Below are 12,823 nucleotides of genomic sequence, written 5' to 3'. Positions count from 1 at the left end.
AGAACACCATCCCAACTGTGAAGCACGGGATGGCAGCATCATGTTATGAGAGTGCTTTGCTGCAGGAGAGACTGGTGCACTTCACAAAATAGATGGCATCATGAGAATGGAAAACAATGTGGATATACTGAAGCAACAACTCAAGACATCAGTCAGGAAGTTAAAGCTTGGTCGCAAATAGGTCTTCCAAATGGACAATGACCCCAAGCATACTTCCAAAGTTGTGGCAAAATGGCTTAAGGACAACAAAGTCAAAGTATTGGAGTGGCCATCACAAAGCCCTGACCTCAATCTTATAGACAATTTGTGGACAGAACTGAAGACGTGTGTGCGAGCAAGGAGGCCTACAAACCTGACTCAGTTACACCAGCTCTGTCAGGAAGAATGGGCCAAAATTCACCCAACTTATTGTGGGAAGCCTGTGAAAGGCTACCCGCAACATTTGACCCAAGTTAAACAATTTAAAGGCAATACACTCAATTAGTATTTAGTAGCATGTACACTTCTGACCCACTGGGAATGTGATGAAATAAATAAAAGCTGAAATAAATCACTCTACTATTATTCTGACATTTCACATTCTTAAAATAAAGTGGTGATCCTAACTGACCTAAGACAGGGAACTTTCACTAGGATTAAATGTCAGGAATTGTGAAAAACTGAGTTGAAATGTATTTGGCTAAGGTGTATGTAAACTACCTCCAATTGACTCAAATGATGTCAATTAGCCTATCAGAAGCTTCTCAAGCCATGACATCATTTTCTGGAATTTTCCAAGAAATGCAGGCCTTGGTGGAGTCTTGGGGTCCACATCCACAGGCTCTTTGGAAGGGTTGCCAGAAGAAAGCCCTTTCTGACCAAGACACAGACGCAAGCGCTTGGAGTTTGCCAAACGTCATTTAAAGGTGCTCTGGTCAGATGAGACCAAAATTGAACGTTTTGGTCAGATACAGCATCGGCATGTTTGGCGTGGAAACAGAGATGCATACTAGGAGAGGCACCTCATACCCACGGTGAAATATGGAGGGGGGTCAGTGATGTTTTGGGGCTGTTAAATTCCAGAGGTCCAGGGGCACTGGTTAAGATTGATGGCATAATGAATTCTACCAAGTATCACGCAATTGTGGCTGACAATCTGGTTGCCTCTGCCAGAAGGCTGGGACTTGGCCGTAGGTGGACTTTCCAACAAGACAATGACCCGAAACATACCCCAAGATCCACACAGAAAGGGTTCTGTGACAACAAAATCAATGTTCTGCCATAGCCATCTCAGTCACTGGACCTCAATCCAATGGAAAACCTGTGGGCTGAGCGGAAGAGGGCAGTTGATAAGCACAAACCCAAGAATGTGAAGGATCTTGAAAGGATCTGCATAGAGGAATGGTCCAAAATCCCTCCAAATGTGTTCCTTAACCTTGTCAAACATTACAGGAAAAGACTCCATGCTGTTATTCTTGCCAGAGGTGGTTGCACTAAGTACTAAATGAGGAGTGCCAATAATTATGAAACCTTGATTTTGGTTAAATGTATTTTGTATTATATAATTGAATGATTTTGGTTGATTCCATTGAAACATTAATAAAGTACAGTATTTCTCACGTTGGTATTTTGAGTGTCTCTCTATAATTGTATTGTTTATATTTTTTTAAGTATTATTTGCCAGTCAGGGGTGCCAGTAATTTTGGAGCCCACTGTATATATTTATCACAATAAATAGGGCACGATATAAATCAAAGAGGAATCAGAGAGGCAGTTTTCCGCTCGTTGATCTCTGAAATGGCATCGACATAAAAGCTCACTTACGGTCAAATAATATCAGCAATGGGTGTGGTGTGTGGACTATAATGTCATAGTTAAACAGTGATGGAGGTCTTCATTTCCTGAATCAGTTTTCTCTAACAGCTGGAAGGAAACAGAGGAGAGAGCTCCGCACAATGGCTCTACAGCACGCTACTTTCCCTTTGTGTGTGTGTGTGTGTGTGTGTGTGTGTGTGATGTTGTGATTTCTAACCGGGTGGCATAGGTCTGATTCTTGTTTAGGGGAGATATCTTTGAGTGGGTCTCTCACACACAGAGCTTGCTTTGTCATGTGGTCGTGCTGTGTGTGTCTCGTCATGATGCGGGGATTATTAGTCTCCGATATCAGATGCAGGCAAGCTGGTGTGTGTCCTTTCCCCTTTCCAGCGAACTCTTCCACCCGTCAGAGAATAAGGAGGCTCTAATCAGGACCACAGCCTGTGTGTGTATGTGTGTGCGCGCGCGACCACAGTCTGGCTGAGTTTACACACTGACGTTTCAATGGTTTCTTCCCCTCGCCCACACTCAACTACCAGGAGAGGACATGATGGTTCCCACATGGCCAACTCTGTGTGTGTCCTGTGTGTTGTGTGTGTGTTTTTCCACATGGATAACTGTCCTATTATAATCAGTTACTTGGCTAGATTTTCTATACACTAAAAAGTATTACTCACAATACTACAATGCAGGATCCTTTATTTTCACCATATCCAAGAAAATAGTGTCCATCATAGAATTAAGCAATAAGGCACGAGGGGGTGTGGTATATGGCCAATGTACCATGGCTAAGGGCTGTTCTTAAACACAACGCAATGCGGAGTGCCTGGATACAGCCATTAGCCATGGGGGTATTGGCCATATATCACAAACCCCTGAGGTGCCTTATTGCTATTATAAACTGGTTACCAATGTAATTAGAGCAGTAAAAATAAATATGTTGTCATACCGGTGGTATACGGTCTGATATACCACGGCAGTCAGCCAAATCAGCATTCAGGGCTCCAACTGCCCAGTTTACCATTACATATAAAACACTAGAATGGACATTGGTATGATAGAAAATGGTCCATCTTGGTCAGGAAAAACTGATCAGACATTAAGATGCATAACAAAACAATGAATTTGTAGAAACATTATTGAAGTGTCAGATCTCGATAGCGTCCATTATCCAAGCAGATTAAACTGGATGATAATGCATAGTCCAATATCCCTATATAGTGCACTGTTTGACCAGAGCTCTATGGGCCCAGTCAAAAGCAATGCAGAAAACAACAGAGCTGGTACTATTTGGGACGCATGGTGGCTCTTCATCAGACAAAATAAATCTCCCATTGCTCTTTATAGGCTTGTAATGACCGGCAACATGATGATAGCTTCATACTAGCAGCAATCAGCGGAGCCTTAGGGTAGCGTACCGAAAAGGTACCCTATTCTCAACATAGTGCACTACTCTTCACCAATGGTGGCCCAACGGTAGTGTACTAAACTCAGTAACAAACAAAAAACGTTCCCTCTTCAGGACCCTGTCTTTCCTGTCTTGATGAAGAACTGGATGTGTAGTCTGCTGATGACAGGACAACTACATGATGAACTGGATGTGTAGTCTGGTGATGACAGGGCTACTACATGATGAACTGGATGTGTAGTCTGGTGCTGACAGGACCACTACATGATGAACTGGATGTGTAGTCTGGTGCTGACAGGACCACTACATGATGAACTGGATGTGTAGTCTGGTGCTGACAGGACCACTACATGATGAACTGGATGTGTAGTCTGGTGCTGACAGGACCACTACATGATGAACTGGATGTGTAGTCTGGTGCTGACAGGACCACTACATGATGAACTGGATGTGTAGTCTGGTGCTGACAGGACCACTACATGATGAACTGGATGTGTAGTCTGGTGCTGACAGGACCACTACATGATGAACTGGATGTGTAGTCTGGTGCTGACAGGACCACTACATGATAAATCATCTTCTCCACGATAAGGGCATTAGACAGCTGCTGTATAGTCAATATGGCTAATGCACATCTATTTCATAATGTCCTAATGGTGTAGGCAAGGCAAAAAGTTTCCCTTTCAGTAATTGAATGTAGAGATCTGCAAAGTGATCACGTACACACACACACACACACACACACACACACACACACACACACACACACACACACACACACACACACACACACACACACACACACACACACATATCCAGTTCTGTTTTGGTGAAAAACTGAGGGATGGGCCTGGAGAAATGTAACCACTCAAATCAAATTCATAGACAGAGCTAAGGATGCAAGGACCTTAGGTTAATAGTATTAAAATGATAGTTTCAACCATGTTGTGACTGTACAGTGTTTACATTCACATTGTTTACAAACATTGGAGTAAAATAAGCTTATATTTTGGGTTCTGATTGGGTACGACATGATCATGAGAAATTTACAAGTTATATTCTTCAAGAATCAATGTATCATTCATTTATCAGTTTTCAAAAATGTATGTAGCAACTAAGAATTCTAGCTTTAAAAGGTCCAATGCAGCAGTTTTTAATCTCAAATAATTTCTGGGTAACAATTAAGTACCTGACTGTGATTGTTTTCAATAAAAATTGTTTAAAAAAACAAAACAAAAAATAGCTTCTTAGCCAAGTGCAATTTCTCAAGCAAGAATTTTGCTAAGACTGTCTGGGTATGATATTAGTGGGGAGGGTAAAACTGAAAACTTGCTCTTATTGGCAGAGAGGTTTGGAACTCTCTTTCTTATTGGTCTATTAACTAATTTATCGCATGGTGATGTCACCATGGAAGGCCAAAAATCCATCACACCAGAACAGACTGAAATCTTTTCAAACAGCGCTTACACTAATGCATTACCATATTTTTTCACAATATTATTCCAACCTCAGTGTGGAAATATATATATAAAACACAGGAAAATCACGTCTGACGGCACTGGGCCTTTCAAAGAACTCTGAAAGATGTAACTTTCACCTTTATTTGTGCAGTAAAAAAAACATTGGATAACAAGTTAATATCCTATTATGCATGAACCTTTCAAAAGACCATTCACTTCAAGTAGGTGTAGGTGTTTGAGTACGTACCCAGTACGTTCCCTGATGGCACCTCTTCTAGTTCCTCCAGCTCTCTGCCCATCAGCAGGTAGAGGCTGTCCATGGTGCAGCAGGCCAGGTGAGGGACGGGAGGGAGACAGGCACTCACACTAGTACTGCCCTCTGGGAGCTGACATACAGATAGAGCGAGAGAAACAGAGAGAGAACATTAGTATATTGGTTGTGTGATATTGGATTCTAAAAGCAATTGTTAGTTAGTAGTACTGCTACTGACGCCAGGAGGGACGAGGCAACAATAATACAACGACTTGTCTGTCTCAAATGGCACCCTATTCCCTACAGTATATAGCGCACTACTGTTGCCCAGGCCACAGGGGAACACAGCCCTCATCATAGAAGTCAATGTTATCTTTAACCTTGGAATACACATCTTGAGATGGAAACAAACACGCAGAAAATGTATGATTGCTGCTCTTTGAACAAACAGCATTTGGTTTCATCTTCAGAACAGTTATTGTTTTGTCTGGTGAATATTGCAAATTGAGCAGAAAATGTGTTTTGTGCCTCTGCAGAGTGTGTGTACGTGTGTGTGTCCACATGCCTGTGTGTGTGTGTGTGTGCCTGCCTGTAAGTGTGTACATCCTTACCATGCGCAGGCCTTGTGCAGGGTCGTACTTGGGCCCCATCACAAACACCTTCTGTCCTCTGCGGACCACCCCGCTGTAGACTCTGGCGAAGGCTACGAACGTCTCCTTCTCCTCCTCCTCCTCTGGTTTAGCCTTCAGAGGCAGGCCCTGTATCTGGCCTGAGACACCCTCACTACCTGCATGTCAGGGAAGACAATGAGACAGACACTGGTATCAGTGGTATCATCATGAACATATTGGTTATTGGAAATGGCCAGAGCTTCCAAACCACTAGGGGAAAAGAGGCCAGGGGTTGGGGTTTTAGCAAGGTAATAGTGTGTGTGTGTGTGTGTGTGTGTGTGTGTGTGTGTGTGTGTGTGTGTGTGTGTGTGTGTGTGTGTGTGTGTGTGAGAGAGTGAGAGTGAGAGTGAGAGTGAGAGAGAGAAACTTACCTATGGTGTTGTCTCCACCAGGAGTGGTTGCCGGTGTTGTACTTCCTGATTGGCCATTTCCCTCCCCACTTTCCGTCTGCTGAATGGCTGCCAGTCTCTCAGTGTGTCTCTGTCTGGCCAGCTCCCTGCGCTGGGCCATCTCCTCCTGGGTCAACGGCCTGTGTGCGCACACACACACACAAACACCTCTGTTCAGTAGGTAGAAAATGTTTTGAAAATATTCCATTGCAAAATGTTTTGCTATTGTGTGCCCTACTGAACACTGTCCATTGTTTGGGCCAATGAATACACATTCTATTAGACATGACACATCAAAACAGAAATGCAACAACCCACTAAACCAAGTCTTTACAGCAGGGTAACATAGCCTAGCAACTAGCACCGCTCCGTATCATTTGATTCATCCTTTATTTAACCAGAGAAGTCACACTGAAACTTTTAAATCTCTTTTTCCGTGTGAGCCCTGGCCAAGAATCCATCATACAGTGCCTTCAGAAAGTATTCAGACCCCTTGACTTTTTCCACATTTTGTTATTACAGCCTTACTCTAAAATGGATTGAATTATTTTTTCCCCCCTCATCAAATCTACACACAATACCCCATAATGATAAAGCGAAAAAAGGTTGGTACAAATATTTGCAAATGTTTAAAAAATAAAAAACAGAAAAACCAGGCCATGAGGTCGAATGAATTGTCTGTCGAGCTCCGAGACAGGATTGTGACGAGGAATGTGGTACACATTTTTTTTTTTTACAGCATTGAAAGTCCAAGAACACAGTGGCCTCAATCATTCTTAAATAAAAGACGTGTGGAATCACCAAGACTCTTCCCAGAGCTGGTCGCCTGGCTAAACTGAGCAATCGGGAGAAAAGGGCCTTGGTCAGGGAGGTGACCAAGAACCCAATAGTCACACTTACAGCACTCCAGAGTTCCTCTGTGGTGATGGAAGAACCTTCCAGAAGGACAACCATCTCTGCAGCACTCCACCAACCTTTATGGTACAGTGGCCAGACGGAAGCCATTCCTCAGTAAAAGACACATGACAGCACGACTCTCAGACCATGACAAACAAGATTCTCTGGTCCAAGACTGAACTCTTTGGCCTAAATGCCAAACGTCACGTCGGGAGGAAACATGGCACCATCCCTACGGTGAAGCATGGTGGTGGCAGCATCATGCTGTGGGGATGTTTTTCAGGGGCAGGGACTGGGAGACTAGTCAGGATCGAGGGAAAGATGAATAGAACAAAGTACAGAGAGAGATCATAGATGCTAACATGCTCCAGATTGCTCAGGACCTCTGGGGCGAAGGTTCACCATCCAACAGGACAAGGACCCTAAGCACATAACCAAGACAACACAGGAGTGGCTTCAGGAGAATTCTCTTGATGTCCTTGAGTGACCCAGTCAGAGCCCGGACTTGAACCCTATCGAATTTCTCTGGAGAGATCTGAAAATATCTGTGCAGCGACGCTCCCCATACAACCTGAGCTTGAGAGGATCTGCAGAGAAGAATGTGAGACACTCCCCAAATACAAGTGTGACAAGCTTGTAGCGTCATACCCAAGAATAGTCAAGGATGTAATCGCTGCCAAAGGTGCTTCAACAAAGTACTGAGTAAAGTGTCTGAATACTAATGTAAATGTGATGGGGGGGGGGGGGGGGGGAATAAGGCTGTAACAAAATGTGGAAAAGGTGAAGGGTCTGAATACTTTATGAATACACTGTGTAGTTACACAGACAGAACACAACACAACAATGAATGGAAGTTAAAACAGCGCAAAGAGCATAAAATAAGTAAAAAAGAGCAGGTTTCCAAGCAAAATGCTCCTTAAATAAGGTGTAATCTATGTTTAACGGCTATCCAATCTGAGATTTTAAATGATTAATGGGAGTAAAATGATCTAGTATCAGCCTGTGGTTGTCGCTACAGTAAGTGTCCAAATGGAACCCTAGTCCATTTTTGGCACACTACTTCAAATCAAAATGTACTGGTCGTGTACACAATTTTGCAAATGTTATCGCAGGTGCAGGGCAATACTTGTGCTTCCAGCTCCAACAGGGCAGCAATATCTTGCAATACACACAGTTCCCCAAATGAATGAATATCTATCAGCACGAGCAATTTTAGAGTCCGTAAAAAATACAATACCAGTCAAAAAGTTGACACACCTACTCATTCAAGGGATTTTCTTTATTTTACTAGTTTCTCTATTTTTTACTATTCTAGAATAATAGTGAAGACATCAAAACTATGAAATAACACATATGGAATCATCCCCCTTGATGACAGCTTTGCATACTCTTGGCATTCTCTCAACCAGCTTCATGAGGTAGTCACCTGGAATGCATTTCAATTAACAGGTGTGCCTTGTTAAAAGTTAATTGGAATTGATTTCCTTCTTAATGCGTTTGAGACAATCTTTTGTGTTGTGACAAGGTAGGGGTGGTATACAGAAGATATCCTATTTGGTAAAAGACCAAGTCCATACCATGTCAAGAACAGCCCAAATAAGCAAAGAGAAACGACAGTACATCATTACTTTAAGACATTATTATATATTTTGATTTGTTGAACACTCTTTTAGTTACTTTATGATTCCATGTGTTATTTCATAGTTTTGATGTCTTCACTATTATTCTACAATGTAGAAAATAGTAAAAATAAAGAAAAACCCTTGAATGAATAGGTGTCCAAATGTTTTACTGGTACTGTATGTGTGTCCACATGGTGTGTCCAGAGAGCGTGTGAATGGTATGGGACCAGGGCTCTGGTCAAAAGTAGTGCACTAGGCAATAGGGTGCCATTTGGGGTGCAGAATGGAGTCAAGAGGTCAGGTTCGTCCCTCATCCTAACAAGTCACGTCATCGCATGATGGTTATTTGTGCTGCTAACTTCCCTCACTGAGAAACTATGTTCTAATTCCCTACCGGCGATGGAAAATATGCAAAGGTTACATTTGACCAATTATGACAACAAGCTGGAAAAACAGAATAACAATTACTCTAAAATTGCTCTGGCCACCACAAACTCAAGGCACGTGGGTGTGTCGTTTGAAATGGCAAACTGCAGAGTCATTGCGGTGAGTGGTGTGTGTGTGTGTGTCTGTGTGTGTGTGTGTGTGTGTGTGAGTGAGTGAGTGAGTGAGTGAGTGAGTGAGTGAGTGAGTGAGTGAGTGAGTGAGTGAGTGAGTGAGTGAGTGAGTGAGAGAGAGAGAGAGAGAGAGAGAGCTTCAAAGTGACTACATTGATACAGCTGGAAGCCATGATTGACAGTAGTGGCCATCCACACAAGTTCAGCTCCCTGACGACCGACCGCTTAAACTATCCCATAATTTAGGATCCGCCCCAAATGGCACCCCATTCCCTATATAGTGCACTACTTTTGACCTGGGCCCACAGGGAATAGGGTGCCATTTGGGACATAAACAAACAATAAAACAAGCTCTGCTGATTCACAAAGATTATAGGGGGGGGCAGGTTGATTACGTTTGGTATAAATTAGACAGAAAAACGAATACAGGCTTGCCATGAAGACCGCAACATGGGAGAAATGGAACAATGTATTGTACTGAAGGACTACTTGTGGAATGCTGCTAACCACTGACTTCTGCTTTTAGTGTGAGGTGTGTCTCCTGCAATTTGTCACCCCACACACACACTCTTTCGAACAACACACATACTTGCGTGCACTGCACACACGCTCATCCCCCTCATATTCCATTTCACCCGAGATTCACTTATTTCCTCCACGTTCAACAATTCCAACCCGTTGCATTCATAAGCGTACTGCGTAGCTACATTCTTTAACAAAGCCACCACAGCAGAGCTGCCGTGTTTTTCTTGATGAGGTCAAATCAGTCGCTCATGGGCAATAATGGGAAAGCCATGCGTTGTGGTCTCTGGCCTCTGTTGCAGTGGTTAGAAAGTAATGGCTTCGCAAGCTTCTCAACGTTAAAGTAGGATTCTCTCAAAACCACAAGCCTTTTAAGTGTGTTATAAGCTGGTTGTGTGTGTGATATATATCGGTTTTAAATATGTGGAAAATGAGACCATATTGATACTAAAGCTGTTCGTGAAACCATCTTCATCAGCATCATACCATACTGGAAGGCTGGAACGCCTTCATCCATACTGGAAGGCTGGAACGCCTTCATCCATACTGGAAGGCCTTCATCCATACTGGAAGGCCTTCATCCATACTGGAAGGCCTTCATCCATACTGGAACGCCTTCATCCATACTGGAACGCCTTCATCCATACTGGAAGGCTGGAACGCCTTCATCCATACTGGAAGGCTGGAATGCCTTCATCCATACTTGAAGGCTGGAAGCCCTTCATCCATACTGGAAGGCTGGAAGCCCTTCATCCATACTGGAAGGCCTTCATCCATACTGGAAGGCCTTCATCCATACTGGAAGGCCTTCATCCATACTGGAAGGCTGGAACGCCTTCATCCATACTGGAAGGCTGGAACGCCTTCATCCATACTGGCATGCCTTCATCCATACTGGAAGGCTGGAACGCCTTCATCCATACTGGAAGGCTGGAACGCCTTCATCCATACTGGAAGGCTGGAACGCCTTCATCCATACTGGCACGCCGGAACGCCTTCATCCATACTGGCACGCCTTCATCCATACTGGAAGGCTGGAACGCCTTCATCCATACTGGAACGCTTTGGATGGTTGGTTGAAGTCTGACTCTGCTTCTTAGTCTTTGCTGCACGTGCTATTGTGTTGCTGAGATCAAAAAACGTTTGGGTCACATTTGTTTGAGAATTCTCACTTGATAAACTTAGAATTCTGCTTTCGTCCCACTTGCAGGATTCTACAGGACTTGAAAACAGAACACATTGGTTTCACTCTTTTGTTCACTGATTAATTTGTTAACTCAGCAGTCTCGTTGTTCCATGATGAAACTCTTTCCAAGATCTGTTATAGATGTTTTGCTATCTCTTATAAATAATTAAAACATACAGAACGATTGCTGCTTTGATAAAAAGAAACAGAACATCTAGGTTCCTCATACTGTTAATGAGAGAGGGATGTTTTAGTGTGTGGCTGTGTGCATGCCAGTGTGTGTGTTCTGCCGAGCAACTGCCCAGAGCCATTAATAAAACCCACTGACATCACCAGCCAATCAGATGTGAGGACATTTAAAACACCAGGTCAAGACTGTTTGTGGAGAGAGAGACACAGACAGATGGAGAGAGAGAGTCAGAAAGGAAGGGGCGAGAGAGGGAGAGAAAGAACGGGGTGTAGAGAGAGGTAGAAACAGAGAGGTTACCCTCTCACTCCTACGAGCAGTCTCAGAACTACTACTGAGACCTAAATTGATGGTGGGTGCCATGGTAACAAAGCATAACCATAGCTGTGGAGGCATGTAGGAGTGTCAGCCAGGAACCCCCTGAAGCTGATTCAGAAAGAGAAACAGAGACAGAGAGACCACTGTGACTGACACAAAATGAAGGAAAGCTTTGACTATGTACAGACTCAGTGAACATAGCCTTGCTACTGAGAAAGGCCACCGTAGGCAGACATGGCTCTCAAAAAGACAGGCTATGTGCACACTGCCCATAAAATGAGGTGGAAACCGAGTTGCACTTCCTAACCTCCTGCCCAATGTATGACCATATTAGAGAGACATATTTCCCTCAGATTACAGACCCACAAAGAATTAAAAAACCAATCAAATGTTGATAAACTCCCATTTCTATTGGGTGAAATACCAGCGTGCCATCACAATAGCAAGATTTGTGACCTGTTGCCACAAGAAAAGGGCAATCAGTGAAGAACAAACACCATTGTAAACACATTTATTCATTTTCCCTTGTGTACTATTTTCACATCGTTACAACACTGTACATTTCAAATGTCAAATGTCTATTTTGAACTTTGAGTGTACATTTTATATGGTTTATTTCACTTTTGTTTATTATCTATTTCACATGCTTTGGCAATGTTAACATGTTTCCCATGACAATAAAGCCCCTTAAGTTGAACCGAGAAGGGAAATAGACACATACTGTAGTATCTAAAACAGCCAAAAGGAAATTGTTCGAAGTGTCTGCATTGAAGGCTATTCATGTAAAACACAAACATGTACCATCTGCAACAGACTACTCATAAACATATAATATACCTGATATTTGTATTGTACACTGAGCACTACACAACACACCAAACACCCCCAGTCAAAAGTAGATCCCTATACACAGTACCAGTTAAAAGTTTGGACACACCCACTCATTCCAAAAAAACAGGCTGTGTAAGGGCTTGTTGACCAAGAAGGAAAGTGATGGAGTGCTGCATCAGATGACCTGGCCTCCACAATCACCCGACCTCAACCCAATTGAGATGGGATGAGTTGGACCGCAGAGTGAAGGAAAAGCAGCCAACGAGTGATCAGTATATGAGGGAACTCTTCAAGACTGTTGGAAAAGCATTTCAGGTGAAGCTGATTGACAGAATGCCAAGAGTGTGTAAAGTTGTCATCAAGGCAAAGGGGGGCTACTTTGAAGAATCAAAAAAATATAATATATTTTGATTTGTTTAACAGCTTTTTGTTTACTACATGATTCCATGTGTTATTTCATAGTTGATGTCTTCACTATTATTCTACAATGTAGAAACTAGTACAAATAAAGAAAAACCCTTGAATGAGTAGGTGTGTCCAAACCTTTGACTGGTACTGTACAATAGGTGCCATTTGGGACAGATAATAGTAGAGGACATTGAATAAGGTATGTTTTCCTTTGCAGAGAAGGCAGATCTTAGCCCATAGGACTCTGGTCAAAAGCAGTGCACTATATAGGGAATAAGTTGCTATTTAGAAGACATCCAGAAAGATTGTAAGCTGTTAAG

The 12,823-nt window shown here is 42.9% G+C and overlaps 1 protein-coding gene across 3 annotated transcripts in view; it reads right to left on the bottom strand.

The window, feature by feature from the left end:
• Positions 1 to 12,823, bottom strand: part of efl1 (elongation factor like GTPase 1) — a 98,917-nt gene that overhangs the window by 66,034 nt on the left and 20,060 nt on the right. For all 3 annotated transcript variants that reach the window (XM_031812502.1, XM_031812504.1, XM_031812503.1), the window contains exons 13-15: positions 5,958 to 6,115; positions 5,527 to 5,702; positions 4,910 to 5,048 (exon numbers count right to left, since the gene is read on the bottom strand). In XM_031812502.1, coding sequence (XP_031668362.1) covers positions 4,910 to 5,048; positions 5,527 to 5,702; positions 5,958 to 6,115 — 473 coding nt within the window. The remainder of the gene's footprint in view (positions 1 to 4,909; positions 5,049 to 5,526; positions 5,703 to 5,957; positions 6,116 to 12,823) is intronic.

The sequence above is a fragment of the Oncorhynchus kisutch genome, unplaced genomic scaffold (assembly GCF_002021735.2).
Source record: "Oncorhynchus kisutch isolate 150728-3 unplaced genomic scaffold, Okis_V2 Okis03b-Okis08b_hom, whole genome shotgun sequence".
NCBI classification, from domain to species: domain Eukaryota; kingdom Metazoa; phylum Chordata; class Actinopteri; order Salmoniformes; family Salmonidae; genus Oncorhynchus; species Oncorhynchus kisutch.
This window is presented reverse-complemented; position numbering and strand designations above follow the sequence as displayed.